The following is a 19,075-nucleotide window of genomic DNA, read 5'->3' as shown; positions in this document are numbered from 1 at the left end:
GTCTCATGTGATTGTCTTTGTTCTATCTCATGTGCAGAATCTCCAGCGCCTCTCCACTCTGGCTCCCTGCTACCTGAGTTCCACCCTGCGCTGCTCCCGGACAACTCTGCCTGCCTGCCAGCCGAGCTCGTCCACTGTTTCCCCCCTCACGAACTCTCTGTGCTCAAATAAATTCCTTTACACCTTGACTACAGCCTCCGATCTCTGCATTTGGGTCCAAAAAGAAAACCCTGACATAACAAAAACACTAAACAGAATGTGAAAACTTGATGAGCATTTTTGATGTTTTCAATTGAAAACAGTACAAAGACGATAAATATTTAATGTTTTTTCCTCTTCAGCTTCATCAATTTTTGTAAATGTCTCAACTTCTCAACTTTTTTGGATTGTTTTATATTTAAATGACCAGGAGTTTTATCTACTGTATGTCAAGTTGTTCTTCACAGGTCTACGTTTGTGTTACACACTCGCATGATGATAGTGTCCATCCAGGTGCCAGTGGCTTTATTGTACAGAATACTGCAAATACAAAAAGAAGACAGTCTGAAATGAGTATAGGCTCTCCGTGCTGCTATCTCGACTGTCCTACGCATTACAACTGGGCTTACTTCCTTGTTTGCAAGGATTATAACCACAAATAATATAGAAAGAAATAATGCTGTCCTTGAATTAAATGAATACTCAATACACAACATGACATGTGCAGCCTACTCACTAACAAACTCCGTATTTTAGTTGCTTATATAAATCTGCTCACCGTCATATCTGCTGCTGAACATTGAATTTATCTGTACCAAATCATATAAACTGCTTATACTCACAGTTTTAATGTTATAATGGCCTCTGAACACAAGGTTTATATGTACCAAATAAACTGCTCATATAAGCTGCTGAACATTATATCATACACTGACTGAACACATTATCTTATATGCAACACTTGAAGCTGCTTCAAATGGCTGCTTAATATCTACTATTTCATGTTTACACTTCTCTGAACGCAACATTTATATGCATGAGAACAATAAAACGGTATGGTAAGGTCACTAACATTACTGCGCAATGCCATTAAGCATTGTTTACGCTCACACAAGGCTCTCAGTCTTCAGCTAGCGTGCTCGACATGCCCATGTTAGCAGCTGAGGCTAGCAATTTTTAGCTGCCTTATTTTCGGACGTTAATGACATTGTAAACATGGCACCACAACTTAGGGACAAACTCAACATAAGTGTAGAGGGCGCTTGTGCACTTTTCTCACCTGTAAATACAAAAAGAAGACAGTGGAATAAGTATAGGTTCTCCGTGCTGCTATCTCGACTGTACTAGGCGTTACAACTGGGCTTACTTCCTTGTTTGCAAGGATTACAGCGCCAGTCACTCACACTGTAAAGCCTATTCTGACACCTACTGGCGAAAATGGGTATCACCCTACAGGTACTTCGATGAAGCAGGTGAGTTTCCCCTGTTTTTAGTAGTAACACAAGGCATTTTAAATTAGATCAATCAGAAAAATAATGGTGGGGGGACCAAGGTAATTACAAGAACTAACAAAATACTAATTCTGGACATAATCTAAACTAATGAAATGTCCAGGGTGCCACATTTGCACAACACGTGGTGAATAATGTGTGACAGATTTGATGGGGATTTTATTTTATTCCTATCACTTCAAACTGTCACTGCAAAAGTTTTTACCGTGGTCCTGCTATATATTGTATTGTCACCGTTACCAAAGATGGTGACTCTGTAGTACTCTCATAACTCACATGTTTGTTTTTTTCCATTGTCAACCCTCTAGTGTCACATAATCTGATAGGTCACATAGTTAGTGAGTCACTCAACATAGTCTCTCTAACCGATGTCACTTTCAGGCTGTTATAATTCAAATGAGAAAAGCTGAGATACCTCTCAGGGTTGTCTCCAGCTGTTAACACACTCAGTCTTATATTGCACTGGGTTTCACTTCTCAAGCTACATACAGTAGAGCCTGCTTGGAAAGAAATGCTGTTTACTTCATATGCTGTATGATCAGTCCAAATTTGGACATATTGTAAAATGTTTTGTTATTGACCAAGCAAAGAGGAAATATGCCAGTGATGACATCAATCTAATATTATTAACTAAACATAATAATCAGAAAAGCATTGCTATATCTTACCACAGTCATGTCAGACCACTCGGGTTTGGTCTTATCTGAAAAACACATTAGATATTGATGACTTGTGAAAAAGTTAAAAGATACATACATCTTGTCAGTTGTGCTGAATAAACAGGCACAAAGGGTTGAGAGAGAATAATATGCAGAATAAAGTTTAAATCACATATGAACCCAGCAACAAAGTGCATTAAAATAAAATAGTACACACCTCCTGTGTTCATCTTGCAGGCTTTCTTCATCTAAGCCATTCATGGTGGAGTTTGTGGCCTGAGCTGTATGTGGCTCTGTACTGGCAAGCAGGGAGGGATGCTGGGTAGTGGTTGGAGTGTAGCTGTACATTTTGAGTAAATAAATGTAAACAGTCACATTAATCCACAATGCAGATTATATCAAGGTATTTTTAAGCTTTATATACTGAATTATTATACTGACTGTGGTGAGGGGCACTAAGGGGGGAAAATTCAGAGGGAAGCAGAACAACGCCACCTGGTAACTTGCAACCCCAAGAAATATTTGAACCTCTGAGATTGGTTGGGAAATAGAAAAGGACACACAGGCTTGTTACTGAATAGGCAGAGACGTGAGTTATAAAGTAAATTAAAGGTTTTATTTTAAACAATAATCAAAGTAAAAGAAAGTTAATGAGCAACTGAAAACCACTTATAAAATCAGTAAGGTGAATGAAATTACTTTATTACAATTATCTTTTAAAAAGGCCCCAATATGAAATATAAAAAGAATATCAGTGTACTTATATTAAAATTCAGTCCAACCACAACTATGAAAAAGGAAAACTAAGCTGAGGCCATATGTGGAGTGGCAGACTACACAGAGGCACCTTCAGTGCAGCACAGCAACCCTCACAGAAACCCTCACAGCAAAATGGTGCAGTCAATAGTGTATACCCGTGTGTTTACTCATACTATATACAAAAAGTGAAGGGACCTCACCACGGGTGCCTAGGCTCCCAACAGTATGGCACTCTGCTTAGGAAAATAACAAAAAAAATGGTCAGAAATCAACAAGTAATCCAATAAACAAGGTAACAAAATAACAAAGTAAAGTAAGGTAAGGTAACCCAGTTGGTTTTAACAAATTCAACCATACAGATAACTAACGAAAATTGACCTAAACAAAGGGAAACAAACAAGTCAAACAAACTACAACACTAATGAATTAAAGGGACGGGCAAAAAAAAAATCAAAACCACCATTACCGGCAAAACAATTGCAGAATGCACACTAAATGTAAAAATGTGGGCAAAACAGCAGTGTTATTGTGCAGGTGAACCACTCATGCACCAGACATGAATACAGAAAGCACTCTGGTAAGGGGCAAACAGTGATTCCTCACATGGGCAGCTGCTGGGACACAAACACTGCCAGCCACAGCAGAGACAGAACAATGGCACACAGGTGCCTTATAGCTTGGCCCTGATTAGGGAATTTGTTGAGGGAGGAGTTGAGTCAAGGCTGCATTCACCAGCACTACACCTTGCTCTGTACTAGGGGAGTATACCCCACCACAATCAAATCACACATTTAGAAATCTATCTTCCTCCTCCTTTTAAGGCAGTTCATTTGGGTCAATGGCAAAGCAGACAGGAGAAGTCTCACTCTGAAATATCACAAGAGAAAATCTTGGTAGCAGCAGCTCTGACCAGCAGGCAGGTGGAGCTCCAGGCCCTCTGGTGAACTCTTATGAGTGAAATGAAATGGCCATGGCTCTAAGTGTATGAGCTGACTGGAATATACATATGAGAGGGCACTTTTGAGATGGTTTAAAGACATGTAATGAGCATTGCTGTTGCTGTGTCATAAACAAACCAGGCAGGGTTAGGGAATCAAGCTCTTCCAGCCCGTATGTGCATTTCTCCTTATTAACACTTAATTTGAGAGATGACAGTAACATTCACATATAAATATTTTGAGGGGCTTTTTATGTCTCTGAGGTTGTTATTTCATTACAGGAACAGTTCCTAAGGAGATAGACCTTTTGGTTTATAAGATCCTTTTGTAACCAGAAACACAAGTCTCTCTCAGTATTTTGAGGGGCTTTTTATGTCTTTATCACAGATAATAGAGAGTAAACAGAAAATAAGGCAGAAATGCAACAAAGGTCAAAGTTAAGTCCACTAAAAGTGTTTGTTTTTGCCACTGACAGGCTGAGGTTGTTATTCCAAGTGTCTGACAACATTACAGAAATAGTTCCTAAGGAGATAGACCTTTTTGTTTATAAGATCCTTTTGTAACCAGAAACACAAGTCTCGCTCAAGGAGAAGTATTTTATGTCTTCATAACAGATAATAGAGAGTGAACAGAAAATGAGGCAGAGGTGCAACAAAGGTCCTGAGTGTGACTCATTGGTGTTGGTGTTCACAGATGATTTTCACAGCAAGTCTATTCATACCCTATTTTACAACAGTTGTTAAATGATGTGCGATGTAGAGCAGCAGTCTATCTCTCAGTGCAGTTTGTTTCATCTGTTGCCAATGTTTTCATTTCAGTTGACTGTTGATCCAGAAATGTCTAAGAGCCTTCACTAAGCAGCTGATATCTGCACTGTTTGGCTCTACAGAAACATCTGTTTGTGAAGCAGCTTTGTCTGACAATAAAAATGTCATGAAGAGAGGACAAGACTGACCGATGAAGATTTGTATGATTTTATAACAGACACATACACCTTTTTATAAATGCAACACACATGCAAAGTTAATGTGACCTTTAAGAGTCATAAATACTACAACAGTAACAACAACAACTAGTTGTTAATATTGTCAAACACTAGACAAGCAGACAGGGCAAAGCTTCTTTCAAATGCAAAAGAGGAACCAGTAGAGAGAAGGTATAAAACAAAGCAGAGAGAAGTTACTGCACACAGGGGTGCAGATCTAGTCAGGATTTACTGTGCTTACCTTTCTTGTTTATTTGTCCTAAACAGCCAACAGCACGTATCACTGCTTTCTTAACTGTTATATTAGTAAATCATAATTTTAAGGGTCTCGGTCATGTAATGTCTACTCATGTTCTTATCTTTCGCCTCCCTCCAACCCTCCCAGATCCCCAATTCTTCTCACCATCTTCCTTTTCTCCCAGTGTATGGGACTACTTTATGCATGATTAATTGATATGGATGAATGTTTCACCATTTCAATCATTTCTTTTTAGATGTGAATCTAAAATGTGAAGAATGTGACGTCTGAAAATACATTTGTTCAATTTTGAATAATTTAGGGTATTTTTATTGGGGGGGACAATTCATGTTTTTCAGAAATTGGGGGGGACATGTCCCCCCCGACCCCCCGGGATCTGCACCCATGACTGCACAACCAAATAATGACATCAGATAACACATTACGACACTATCATTTAAAAAACTCATGCAAGTAGACTGAAATATAGACAGACAAACAGAGGAGACATGGCTGAAGGCTGTGCTGGTGCTAAGCCAATGTGCTGTATGTGACATTGTCATCATTTGCTTCAACCTGCAGGAAAAGAAAGATGTAAAAAAAAAATTATATAGAAACAAACAAAAATATAATTTTATGTGTTGGAAAAACAAACCTACTAAACAACATGTGACAATCAGTGTGAGACTGGGTTTTGTTGATATTTACCTTCAGGACACGTTTTGGCCTCTTGAAAACCACAGAGCTGTACATCACGTCCACATCGCTGTCAGTACATGAAGTCTGCATGAGGAAGGAGAGACAGTTATGAATGAGATGATCACTCTCTGTTTTTGATTAATTTCAAGTCATTTCACAACCAAGGATGTTTTTAAGAGTTGACCCTGCAGAAATGTTGAAGGCCAATGTTAACCAGGGTTAATCTAAGCCCAAGGTTATACAATTCATTATTAGCCTCAGATATTAAATGTCTGCTGAACATTCTTGAATGCAGAGTAACTACACTGTTCACTTTAGACCTAAGCCGGACAAACTCGTGCTTTGGAGCAGGGCCAGCAAGCTCTGGGCTAAAGTCAGGGAAGGTGCAAGGATCGAGCCAGTGTGAATGATTTCTCAGCCTCGAGCCAAGAAGACTCTGATGGTGCGCTTCATTTTCTGACATCATATCCGAGATGACCACGTTCCAGTGCTTGTCAGAATACCAGGTTAGCCATTGTTAGTAATATTAGTGGATGACAACACATTACACAGTATTTTGCTCCACCAAAGCAAAATGTCCACAGATAGAAGTTAGACAGTACTGTGTGTAGGACTGACTTAATGAGACACACACAATTAATAAACAGTACATTCTACAGCTTTCACAGCTGTTGATAAGCAGAGCAGCCATCTTGGATTTGGAGCTCGGGAGTGGTGAGGTACGTCTGAAATCTGACTTCAGAGAGTGTTGCAGTATTCATTGATGTTTACACAGCCTCCTAACTTGTCTCAATCAGGGTTGTAGATAGATGCCGTTGTGAATGGTGAAATAAGATTTTATATTTGAGTGTACCTTTTGTGTACTTGTGATAAACATTTTGACTTTTACTTTTTAGTACTGATTGGGTCATAATAATCAAATAGTGATTGCTGTTTTTTTCTTAATAACAAAAATTCTTAATTACAAAAACAAAAAAGATTTATCTTTGAAAAATCGACCTTAATTGGTTCAATCATGCAGCCTGAAAAGAGAGAAGATCCTCTGAAACTTTTACACATTTTACATTCATTTTGTTGATATCTCTGCAGTTATGGATTACCTGGCTTGAAGTTTTTCTCATTTCCTCAATATTACAGTAAGTGATGTCAACTTCAGCCTGAGTGGAAGGAGCAAACCGAATGTTAGAGACTGAAAAAGGAGCCATTCATTATCACACCCTTTACATTTTGCTTTCACGTCATTTCAACAAAGTTTTAACTTGTATCACTGCCACGCTTGTTCAAACAGTCAATTACATATTGCCTTTGAGAGGAAAATCGTGATAAGGGGAATCACCATAATTGGAACACTTTGCAATTGCAAACCAAATCTGTTAATTTTCTATCTGATAACTGTAATCTCTATTTTATCTTATATAAATAAATATCTATCTCTACATCAGACTTTGTTCTCTGATCATTTTGAGGAGTAAACAAATGGCCTGTATACTGTCCATCCTGACAGCCTTCTTTGTGAAAAGTTGGGGGGAAAAATAACCGTATCTTACCGTTGTGGCTGATGCTGCAGCTTTGGCCTGCTCTAAAAGTGAAACAGTAAAAACTCCTGTTACTCTTAATGCACAGTAGTCTGTATTAGAAATAAATATTTCAAAATGACGAAAATATTTGGCATGATATTAATTTAACAAGACTTACTGTGCTTTTTCACCATAAACCAGATGAACAAGATGACAATTACGATGAAGATCAACAAGCTCAAAAGGATGATGAGGATCTTTAGGTCGACTGAATCACTGCAGCATAAATAAATATGTAAAAACACATCATGCAAAGTCATTAAGATAAACAGGATGCCCTTGTTCAAACATTACTACATTATAATTCAAGTTCAACACCAAACCACCTTATAGAACCCAGTTCTTATATGAACAATATGTATAGAGAGTACTTTACAGCTTTTGTTTAATGTGACCACAAAATGGCCGCAGTTCTCTTCATACCTTACCTTTGCTGTTCACCCTGAACTGTGGCGGTTTCTTTGTCTGCAGAAGCAGTGGTGGTATTTCCAGGCTGAGGAGTGGTGAAGAGTGTTGTTGCTGCAACAGTGGCTTTAATCCAAAACAACACAATGATGAGTAAGATGAGAAATATTTAGTCCTATTATCTCTTTATGTTAAATCACATCATTTACTAAAAGACTGCACCTGACTAATATGTATAAACTGATATTTCATACTGTTTTAATTGTAGTACTTACTAGTGGTAGGTTTCTCAGTAACAGTTAAATGCACTGGCATCTGGAAATCTCCTCTGACACACAAATACCAGCCGCTGCTCCCTGTCCTCAGTCCACTCATAGTCACAGTGGAAACATTATCCCTCCGACTGATGGTCTCTGTTGTTACTTTTATTGATCCAGACGACCTCGTCACACAGGAGCCGCCCAGGCTGCACCACTTCATTTCTCCAGGGTAAGGATGGTAACACTTGATGGTTATTTCTTCTCCAACAAATCCTTTAATCTCCTGATGATCCACATACAGAGCAGGTGGACCTTCAGGGGAAAATGATTGAGCAGAAAAATGTGGGTAGCCTAATGATCAGACTCCAGAGCAAACAATGAACCCTCCTCAGTGTAATTCCTCCAAATTGTTCAAATTTAACAAAGGAATTAAATAAAGATGTCTAAAGGGTTCTTACCTCTGGTGACTGACAGGTGAAAATACTTTCCTTCATCTCCCCAATTATCAATCTCCACAGCACACCAGTAATAACCAGTGTCCTGTTCCATCAGATCTTTCATGGTCACAGTGAAGATTCTTTGGATTTTGTCATCAGAGATTGAAAACTTCCCTGAACTTTGTTCGTTTGTTTTAACTGCATATGAGCAGGAGATCCAATCAGATCCTTTACATAAGTATTTTATATTGTTTATGTATTGTGACTCATAGAGACATGGGATAGAGACTGAGCCTCCAGCCTTCACTGACACTTCACTGACTGTAGTTATGCTGTGAATTCCTGCAACAAACAGAGAAACATCATTTACTGCAGATATAGCAAACAATATTCTTCTTTTATGTTACCTGCCCACTGACAATGATGTTTACTGTTTTATAGTAGAGACGTGTCTATGCTGTCACTCATCCCACTCATCTGACTGACATTTAAATAATAACAGAATATATTTATGTATATTTAATTACTCATCATCTGACATGATCAGCTCAAACATGATATTAAACATTTTTACACATAAAACGACCCCTGTGACTGACCTGTGAGTCCCGTGAGGATGACAAGAATTCTGAGATGAACAGCCATGTCGCAGAGAAAGTGCAGTTTGACAAATGAACAGGCAACACCAATGCAATATCTAGTTATCTACTTCCTGATTTCTTGAACAAAAATCTATCTTCCTCCTCCTTTTAAGGCAGTTCATTTGGTTTGATGGCAAAACACACAGTGATGGATCTACATTTTGCACTGGTGATCAAACAATTGTATATAGTAAGTAAAGCTATATGAAACCTGAGTTATAAAGCACAAAAAAATCTGTACTTAAGTTTTGGTATTAGGTAGGTATTTCAGTTTAAGCTTTTATTTGCCTAAAGACAGGTGACACTTTGTTGTGAGAGAACAAGAATTTGTAAAAAAATTTTACCAAAAAAAAGAAGTCATTTTAATTTATTTAACGCAGTAACTGAATCCGATGGCCTTTGATTATGCCAAATATTATCAAACAACCCTGGATCGAACATGAGATCTACTGGAGACGATTAATAAACAATTAGATGATCAGATATACCATGAAATAAATTAAAGTGCTCTGTGAATCATTATAGCCTTCAGTGGCTATATGTCTTCTCAGTGGTTGGAAAAGAGGCAGCAAGACACTTAAACCATTTTAGCCACAAGGTCACTTCCCTGCTTTTGGGTCATATTTGAACTGTTGTTCTTGCACCAACAGACACTAAAGGTGCTTATTTGTATGTGTCAAAACCACACTGACAACTTCCTGTCATCACTTTTAACTGTCTCAACATAGCACCATGGTGCCATTCCTCAACACCTGAATTCTTGGGGGGAAAAGATTTTCATCATTTTATTTCAACATTAGATAACCTGTGCGTGCAGATTTGTACAAAATAACACAGGGAGTCTCCAAGATAGCACATCTCTGATGCAGACTGCAGGATACATTGGTTTATTCAGAGTGACAGAAAGACACTGTACATAAAGTTGTACATCAGATTTTTTTATCTTGGAGCTACTGTAGTGTGCTGTATATCACACTACCGTCTGCTGGTTCAGTCTAATGACAGAAAACAAGAACAGAGAGAAGAATGCTGAATCATTATGGACTAACAGCAATTTAATTGACTTGTTAACTGATGATTGAGATGCTGATACGAGTTCAGATTAATCACATAGCACTTGTTGCACACTATCCTTCATGACAGTGGTACTGTATGTCACACTCTCTTCAGGTGTACGGTTCTGCTGGATGAGGACAAACAAACACACATTTGGGCAAATGTGTTTTCAGAAACTGTCTCTCTTTTTTAATGTCTTTAAGTTAACTAGTTTTCCTTGTGTGGTTTACCTTCTTCTGGGCTGCCACATGTTGATTATGAACAATGGTGGAGTAGTGTACATTAGGATCACTCCCAGTTTGTGAGCCCTATGATGAGTGAATATGAAATTAGACATTAATCTCATTATATATTACGTTCTGTTGCATTTTTTGCTTGTCTAACAGCACAATCATTTGAATCCAGCTGGACTATCACTGGCAGGACTGCCATTCAACCCTTCCAAACCAGCTTAAATGAATGTAAACCTACTCACAGGCCATATTCCAAAAAAGTTGTGACGCAGTGTAAAACACTGAACAGAATGTGAAACTTGACTAGCCTTTTTGACATGTATTCAATTGAAAACAGTACAAAGACAATATATTTAATGTTTAACCTCATCAACTTCATCAATTTTGTAAATGTCTCGACAACATACAGTAGGTAAAACTGTATGTAGTCGAGACATTTACAAAAATTTATTTCTTGTTTCAGTTTAAAAGCTCAAGTGGTTCTTCACAGGTCTGCTTTTGTGCAACACGTGGTGAATAATGTGTGACAGAGCTGTTAACAGCAACTGCAAAAGTTTTTACCGTGGTCACGCTGTATATTGTATTGTCAACTTTACCAAAGATGGTGACTCTGTAGTACTCTCATAACTCACATGTTTGTTTTTTTCCATTGTCAGCCCTCTAGTGTCACAGAATCTGATAGGTCACAGCTTTTGGAGCACGATTGTGCAGTTAGTGTGAGTCACTCGATATAGTCTCTCTAACCGATGTCACTTTTAGGCCATTATAATTCAAATGAGAAAAGCTGAGATACCTCTCAGGGTTGTCTCCAGCTGTTAACACACTCACAGTCTTATATTGCACTGGGTTTCACCTCTCAAGCTGAACTCTTATGAGTGAAATGAAATGGCCATGGCTCTAAGTTTATGAGCTGACTGGAATATACATATGAGAGGGCACTTTTGAGATGGTTTAAATACGTGTAATGAGCATTGCTGTTGTTGTGTCAACAAAGCAGGCAGGGTTAGTGAATCAATCTCTTTGGGCCCATATGTGCATTTCTCCATATTAACACTTAATTTGAGAGATGGCAGTAACATTCACATATAAATATTTTGAGGGGCTTTTTATGTCTTTATCACAGGTAGTAGAGAGTGAACAGAAAATGAGGCAGAGGTGCAACAAAGGTCCTGAGTGTGACTCATTGGTGTTGGTGTTCACAGATGATTTTCACAGCAAGTCTATTCATACCCTATTTTACAACAGTTGTTAAATGATGTGCGATGTAGAGCAGCAGTCTATCTCTCAGTGCAGTTTGTTTCATCTGTTGCCAATGTTTTCATTTCAGTTGACTGTTGATCCAGAAATGTCTAAGAGCCTTCACTAAGCAGCTGATATCTGCACTGTTTGGCTCTACAGAAACATCCGTTTGTGAAGCAGCTTTGTCTGACAATAAAAATGTCATGAAGAGAGGACAAGACTGACCGATGAAGATTTGTATGATTTTATAACAGACACATACACCTCTTTATAAATGCAACACACATGCAAACTTAATGTGACCTTTAAGAGTCATAAATACTACAACAGTAACAACAACAACTAGTTGTTAATATTGTCAAACACTAGACAAGCAGACAGGGCAAAGCTTCTTTCAAATGCAAAAGAGGAACCAGTAGAGAGAAGGTGTCAAACAAAGTAGAGAGAAGTTACTGCTCAACCAAATGATGACATCAGATAACACATTACGACACTATCATTTAAAAAACTCATGCAAGTAGACTAAAATATAGACAGACAAACAGAGGAGACATGGCTGAAGGCTGTGCTGGTGCTAAGCCAATGTGCTGTATGTGACATTGTCATCATTTGCTTCAACCTGCAGGAAAAGAAAGATGTAAAAAAAAATTAATATAGAAAACAGAAACAAAAATATAATTTTATGTTTTGGAAAAAACAAACAAACAAACAAACAACTGAACAACATGTGACAATCAGTGTGAGACTGGGTTTTGTTGATATTTACCTTCAGGACACGCTTTGACTTTCCTGAACACCACAGAGCTGTACATCACGTCCACATCGCTGTCAGTATATGAAGTCTGCATGAGGAAGGAGAGACAGTTTTGAATGAGATGATCACTCTCTGTTTTTGATTAATTTCAAGTCATTTTAGATCGAAGAGCATTTTACACTGCATGTAAAAAAACTCCTGAACAACTTGGCAATCAGTGTGAGACTCTGTTTTCTTGACATTTACCTTCTGCAAACCTTTTAGCCTCTTAAAAACCACAGAGCTGTCCCCCCCGACCCCCCGGGATCTGCACCCATGACTGCACAACCAAATAATGACATCAGATAACACATTACGACACTATCATTTAAAAAACTCATGCAAGTAGACTGAAATATAGACAGACAAACAGAGGAGACATGGCTGAAGGCTGTGCTGGTGCTAAGCCAATGTGCTGTATGTGACATTGTCATCATTTGCTTCAACCTGCAGGAAAAGAAAGATGTAAAAAAAAAAATTATATAAAAAACAGAAACAAAAATATAATTTTATGTTTTGGAAAAACAAACCTACTAAACAACATGTGACAATCAGTGTGAGACTGGGTTTTGTTGACATTTACCTTCTGCAAACCTTTTGGCTTCTTGAAAACCACAGAGCTGTACATCACGTCCACATCGCTGTCAGTACATGAAGTCTGCATGAGGAAGGAGAGACAGTTATGAATGAGATGATCACTCTCTGTTTTTGATTAATTTCAAGTCATTTTATAGCAAAGGGTGTTTTACACTGCATAGCCCTGAGCTAAGAGTTGACCCTGTACGGATTGTAAAACCCCTGAGGCAATGTGATTTGTGATTTGGGGGAAAAGGTGATGAATTTACTAGTCAACATCTAAACCATTTTTTGACCTACAACGGAATGGTTAAGAAAAAAACTCCTGAACAACTTGACAGTCAGTGTGAGACTGGGTTTTGTTGATATTTACCTTCAGGACACGTTTTGGCTTCTTGAACACCACAGAGCTGTACATCACGTCCACATCGCTGTCAGTATATGAAGTCTGCATGAGGCAGGAGAGACACTTATGAATGAGATGATCACTCTCTGTTTTTGATTAATTTCAAGTCATTTTACAACCAAGGGTGTTTTTAAGAGTTGACCCTGCAGAAATGTTGAAGGCCAATGTTAACCATGGTTAATCTCAGCCCAGGGCTATACAATTCATTATTAGCCTCAGATATTAAATGTCTGCTGAACATTCTTGAATGCAGAGTAACTACACTGTTCACTTTAGACCTAAGCCGGACAAACTCGTGCTTTGGAGCAGGGCCAGACAGCTCTGGGCTAAAGTCAGGGAAGGTGCAAGGATCGAGCCAGTGTGAATGATTTCTCAGCCTCGAGCCAAGAAGACTCTGATGGTGCGCTTCATTTTCTGACATCATATCCGAGATGACCAAGTTCCAGTGCATGTCAGAATACCAGGTTAGGCATTGTTAGTAATATTAGTGGATGACAACACATTACACAGTATTTTGCTCCACCAAAGCAACATGTCCACAGATAGAAGTTAGACAGTACTGTGTGTAGGACTGACTTAATGAGACACACACAATTAATAAACAGTACATTCTACAGCTTTCACAGCTGTTGATAAGCAGAGCAGCCATCTTGGATTTGGAGCTCGGAAGTGGTGAGGTACGTCTGAAATCTGACTTCAGAGAGTGTTGCAGTATTCACTGATGTTTACACAGCCTCCTAACTTCTCTGAATCAGAGTTGTAGATAGATGCCGTTGTGAATGGTGAAATAAGATTTTATATTTGAGTGTACCTTTTGTGTACTTGTGATAAACATTTTGACTTTTACGTTTTAGTACTGATTGGGTCATAATAATCAAATAGTGATTGCTGTTTTTTCTTAATAACAAAAATTCTTAATTACAAAAACAAAAAAGATTTATCTTTGAAAAAACGACCTTAATTGGGTCAATCATGCAACTTTAAAAGAGAGAAGATCCTCTGAAACTTTTACACATTTTACATTCATTTTGTTGATATCTCTGCAGTTATGGATTACCTGGCTTGAAGTTTTCCTCATTTCCTCAATATTACAGTAAGTGATGTCAACTTCAGCCTGAGTGGAAGGAGCAAACCGAATGTTAGAGACTGAAAAAGGAGCCATTCATTATGGCACCCTTTACATTTTGCTTTCACGTCATTTCAACACAATTTAACTTCCCATATAACAATATTAACTTGTATCACTGCCACGCTTGTTCAAACAGTCAATTACATATTGCTTTTGAGAGGAAAATCATGATAAGGGGAATCACCATAATTGGAACACTTTGAAATTGCAAACCCAATCTGTTAATTTTCTATCTGATAACTGTAATCTCTATTTTATCTTATAGACATAAATATCTATCTCTAAGGGAAGCATATATCTTCTACATCAGAATATGTTCTCTGATCATTTTGAGGAGTAAACAAATGGCCTGTATACTGTCCATCCTGACAGCCTTCTTTGTGAAAAGTTGGGGGGAAAAATAACCGTATCTTACCGTTGTGGCTGATGCTGCAGCTTTGGCCTGCTCTAAAAGTGAAACAGTAAAAACTCCTGTTACTCTTAATGCACAGTAGTCTGTATTAGAAATAAATATTTCAAAATGACGAAAATATTTGGCATGATATTAATTTAACAAGACTTACTGTGCTTTTTCGACATAAACCAGATGAACAAGATGATAATTACGATGAAGATCAACAAGCTCAAAAGGATGATGAGGATCTTTAGGTCGTCTGAATCACTGCAGCATAAATAAATATGTAAAAACACATCATGCAAAGTCATTAAGATAAACAGGATGCCCTTGTTCAAACATTACTACATTATAATTCAAGTTCAACACCAAACCACCTTATAGAACCCAGTTCTTATATGAACAATATGTATAGAGAGTACTTTACAGCTTTTGTTTAATGTGACCACAAAATGGCCGCAGTTCTCTTCATACCTTACCTTTGCTGTTCACCCTGAACTGTGGTGGTTTCTTTGTCTGCAGAAGCAGTGGTGGTATTTCCAGGCTGAGGAGTGGTGAAGAGTGTTGTTGCTGCAACAGTGGCTTTAATCCAAAACAACACAATGATGAGTAAGATGAGAAATATTTAGTCCTATTATCTCTTCTATGTTAAATCACATCATTTACTAAAAGACTGCACCTGACTAATATGTATAAACTGATATTTCATACTGTTTTAATTGTAGTACTTACTAGTGGTAGGTTTCTCAGTAACAGTTAAATGCACTGGCATCTGGAAATCTCCTTTGTCACACAAATACCAGCCGCTGCTCTCTGTCCTCAGTCCACTCATAGTCACAGTGGAAACATGAACCCTCCGACTGATGGTCTCTCTTGTTACTTTTATTGATCCAGACGACCTCGTCACACAGGAGCCGCCCAGCCTGTACCACTTCATTTCTCCACGGATACGATGGTAACACTTGATGGTTATTTCTTCTCCAACAAATCCTTTAATCTCCTGATGATCCACATACAGAGCAGGTGTATCTTCAGGGGAAAATGATTGAGCAGAAAAATGTGGGTAGCCTAATGATCAGACTCCAGAGCAAACAATGAACCCTCCTCAGTGTAATTCCTACAAATTGTTCAAATTTAACAAAGGAGTTGAATAAAGATGTCTAAAGGGTTCTTACCTCTGGTGACTGACAGGTGAAAATACTTTCTTACATCTACCCCATTATTAATCTCCACAGCACACCAGTAATAACCAGTGTCCTGTTCCATCAGATCTTTTATGGTCACAGTGAAGATTCTTTGGATTTTGTCATCAGAGATTGAAAACTTCCCTGAACTTTGTTCATTTGTTTTAACTGCATCTGAGCAGGAGATCCAATCAGATCCTTTACATAAGAATTTCACATTGTTTGTGTATCGTGACTCATAGAGACATGGGATAGAGACTGAACCTCCAGCCTTCACTGACACTTTACTGACTGTAGTTATGCTGTGAATTCCTGCAACAAACAGAGAAACATCATTTACTGCAGATATAGCAAACAATATTCTTCTTTTATGTTACCTGCCCACTGACAATGATGTTTACTGTTTTATAGTAGAGACGTGTCTATGCTGTCACTCATCCCACTCATCTGACTGACATTTAAATAACAACAGAATATATTTATGTATATTTAATTATTCATCATCTGACATGATCAGCTCAAACATGATATTAAACAGTTTTACACATAAAACGACCCCTGTGACTGACCTGTGAGTCCCGTGAGGATGACAAGAATTCTGAGATGAACAGCCATGTCGCAGAGAAAGTGCAGTTTGACAAATGAACAGGCAACACCAATGCATTGTCTAATTATCTACTTCCTGATTCTTGAACAGGCAATAGCAAGTCTTGAAAATCTATCTTCCTCCTCCTTTTAAGGCAGTTCATTTGGGTCAATGGCAAAGCACACAGTCTCAAGTCTCACTCTGAAATATCACAAGAGAAAATCTTGGTAGCAGCAGCTCTGACCAACAGGCAGGTGGAGCTCCAGGCCATCTAGTGAACTCTTATGAGTGAAATGAAATGGCCATGGCTCTAAGTTTATGAGCTGACTGGAATATACATATGAGAGGGCACTTTTGAGATGGTTTAAAGACATGTAATGAGCATTGCTGTTGCTGTGTCATAAACAAAGCAGGCAGGGTTAGGGAATCAAGCTCTTCCAGCCCGTATGTGCATTTCTCCTTATTAACACTTAGTTTGAGAGATGACAGTAACATTCACATATAAATATTTTGAGGGGCTTTTTATGTCTTTATCACAGGTAGTAGAGAGTGAACAGAAAATGAGGCAGAGATGCAACAAAGGTCCTGAGTGTGACTCATTGGTGTTGGTGTTCACAGATGATTTTCACAGCAAGTCTATTCATACCCTATTTTACAACAGTTGTTAAATGATGTGCGGTGTAGAGCAGCAGTCTATCTCTCAGTGCAGTTTGTTTCATCTGTTGCCAATGTTTTCATTTCAGTTGACTGTTGATCCAGAAATGTCTAAGAGCCTTCACTAAGCAGCTGATATCTGCACTGTTTGGCTCTACAGAAACATCCGTTTGTGAAGCAGCTTTGTCTGACACTAAAAATGTCATGAAGAGAGGACAAGACTGACCGATGAAGATTTGTATGATTTTATAACAGACACATACACCTCTTTATAAATGCAACACACATGCAAACTTAATGTGACCTTTAAGAGTCATAAATACTACAAGAGTAACAACAACAACTAGTTGTTAATATTGTCAAACACTAGACAAGCAGACAGGGCAAAGCTTCTTTCAAATGCAAAAGAGGAACCAGTAGAGAGAAGGTGTCAAACAAAGTACAGAGAAGTTACTGCTCAACCAAATGATGACATCAGATAACACATTACGACACTATCATTTAATAAACTCATGCAAGTAGACTAAAATATAGACAGACAAACAGAGGAGACATGGCTGAAGGCTGTGCTGGTGCTAAGCCAATGTGCTGTATGTGACATTGTCACCATTTGCTTCAACCTGCAAGAAAAGAAAGATGTAAAAAAAATATATAGAAAACAGATAAACAGAAATATAATTTTATGTTTTGGAAAAACAAACCTACTAAACAACATGTGACAATCAGTGTGAGACTCTGTTTTCTTGACATTTACCTTCTGCAAACCTTTTGGCCTCTTGAAAACCACAGAGCTGTACATCACGTCCACATCGCTCTCAGTACATGAAGTCTGCATGAGGAAGGAGAGACAGTTATGAATGAGATGATCACTCTCTGTTTTTGATTAATTTCAAGTCATTTTATAGCAAAGGGTGTTTTACACTGCATAGCCCTGAGCTAAGAGTTGACCCTGTACGGATTGTAAAACCCCTGAGGCAATGTGATTTGTGATTTTGGGGAAAAGGTGATGAATTTACTAGTCAACATCTAAACTATTTTTTGACCTACAACGGAATGGTCAAGAAAAAAACTCCTGAACAACTTGACAATCAGTGTGAGACTCTGTTTTCTTGACATTTACCTTCTGCAAACCTTTTGGCTTCTTGAAAACCACAGAGCTGTACATCACGTCCACATCGCTCTCCGTGCATGAAGTCTGCATGAGGCAGGAGAGACAGTTATGAATGACATTATCACTGTCTGATTTTGATTAAACTCAATTCACTTTACAACCAAAGGGCTTTTCACACTGCATAGCCCTGGGCTAAAGGTTGAGATTTGGTGCGATATAAATATCATCATATAATGACAATAGACATTGACTTGACTTGGCAAGTTTCACAAGTCAAAAAGTTATCACACAAATTGTTAACCAAGGGTTTAACCTAGGCCAGGGAGGAAAAATTCACAATGCAATTTTACTAGCCATGGCTTAAATGTCCGTTGGAACACGCAGCTAATGTGACATTCGTGAATACTTCATGACTACTCTGTTTACTGTAGCCCTGTTTCACACAGGCAATTTTTAGCCCCGTCCTTCTCGAGGATAACCACACAAAGCTCAGGGCTAACCCTGCTCTGGAGCAAGGCCAGCAAGCCCTTGGGTAAAGTCTTGGAAAGTGCCAGGATTGTGAGCGCTTTCTTAGCCACCATAATTGGAACACTTTGCAATTGTAAACCCAATCTGTTAATTTTCTA

The 19,075-nt window shown here is 38.3% G+C and overlaps 1 protein-coding gene across 1 annotated transcript; it reads right to left on the bottom strand.

Annotated features, from left to right (window-relative positions):
* Nucleotides 1-12,230: 12,230 nt before the first annotated feature.
* LOC141009691 (uncharacterized) lies at nucleotides 12,231-16,713 on the bottom strand. The gene is made up of 11 exons (XM_073482382.1): nucleotides 16,668-16,713; nucleotides 16,090-16,410; nucleotides 15,647-15,943; nucleotides 15,394-15,496; nucleotides 15,084-15,181; nucleotides 14,936-14,967; nucleotides 14,449-14,505; nucleotides 13,359-13,433; nucleotides 12,993-13,067; nucleotides 12,383-12,458; nucleotides 12,231-12,235 (listed from the first exon to the last, which is right to left on the bottom strand). Exons 1-11 carry the CDS (start codon nucleotides 16,711-16,713, stop codon nucleotides 12,231-12,233), a joined length of 1,185 nt encoding a protein of 394 aa, XP_073338483.1.
* Between the last annotated feature and the right edge of the window lie 2,362 nt (nucleotides 16,714-19,075).

The sequence above is a fragment of the Pagrus major genome, chromosome 15, assembly GCF_040436345.1.
Source record: "Pagrus major chromosome 15, Pma_NU_1.0".
In the NCBI taxonomy this organism is placed as follows: domain Eukaryota; kingdom Metazoa; phylum Chordata; class Actinopteri; order Spariformes; family Sparidae; genus Pagrus; species Pagrus major.
The sequence above is the reverse complement of the archived record's forward strand: the minus strand, read 5'-3'. Positions and strand labels throughout refer to the sequence as shown.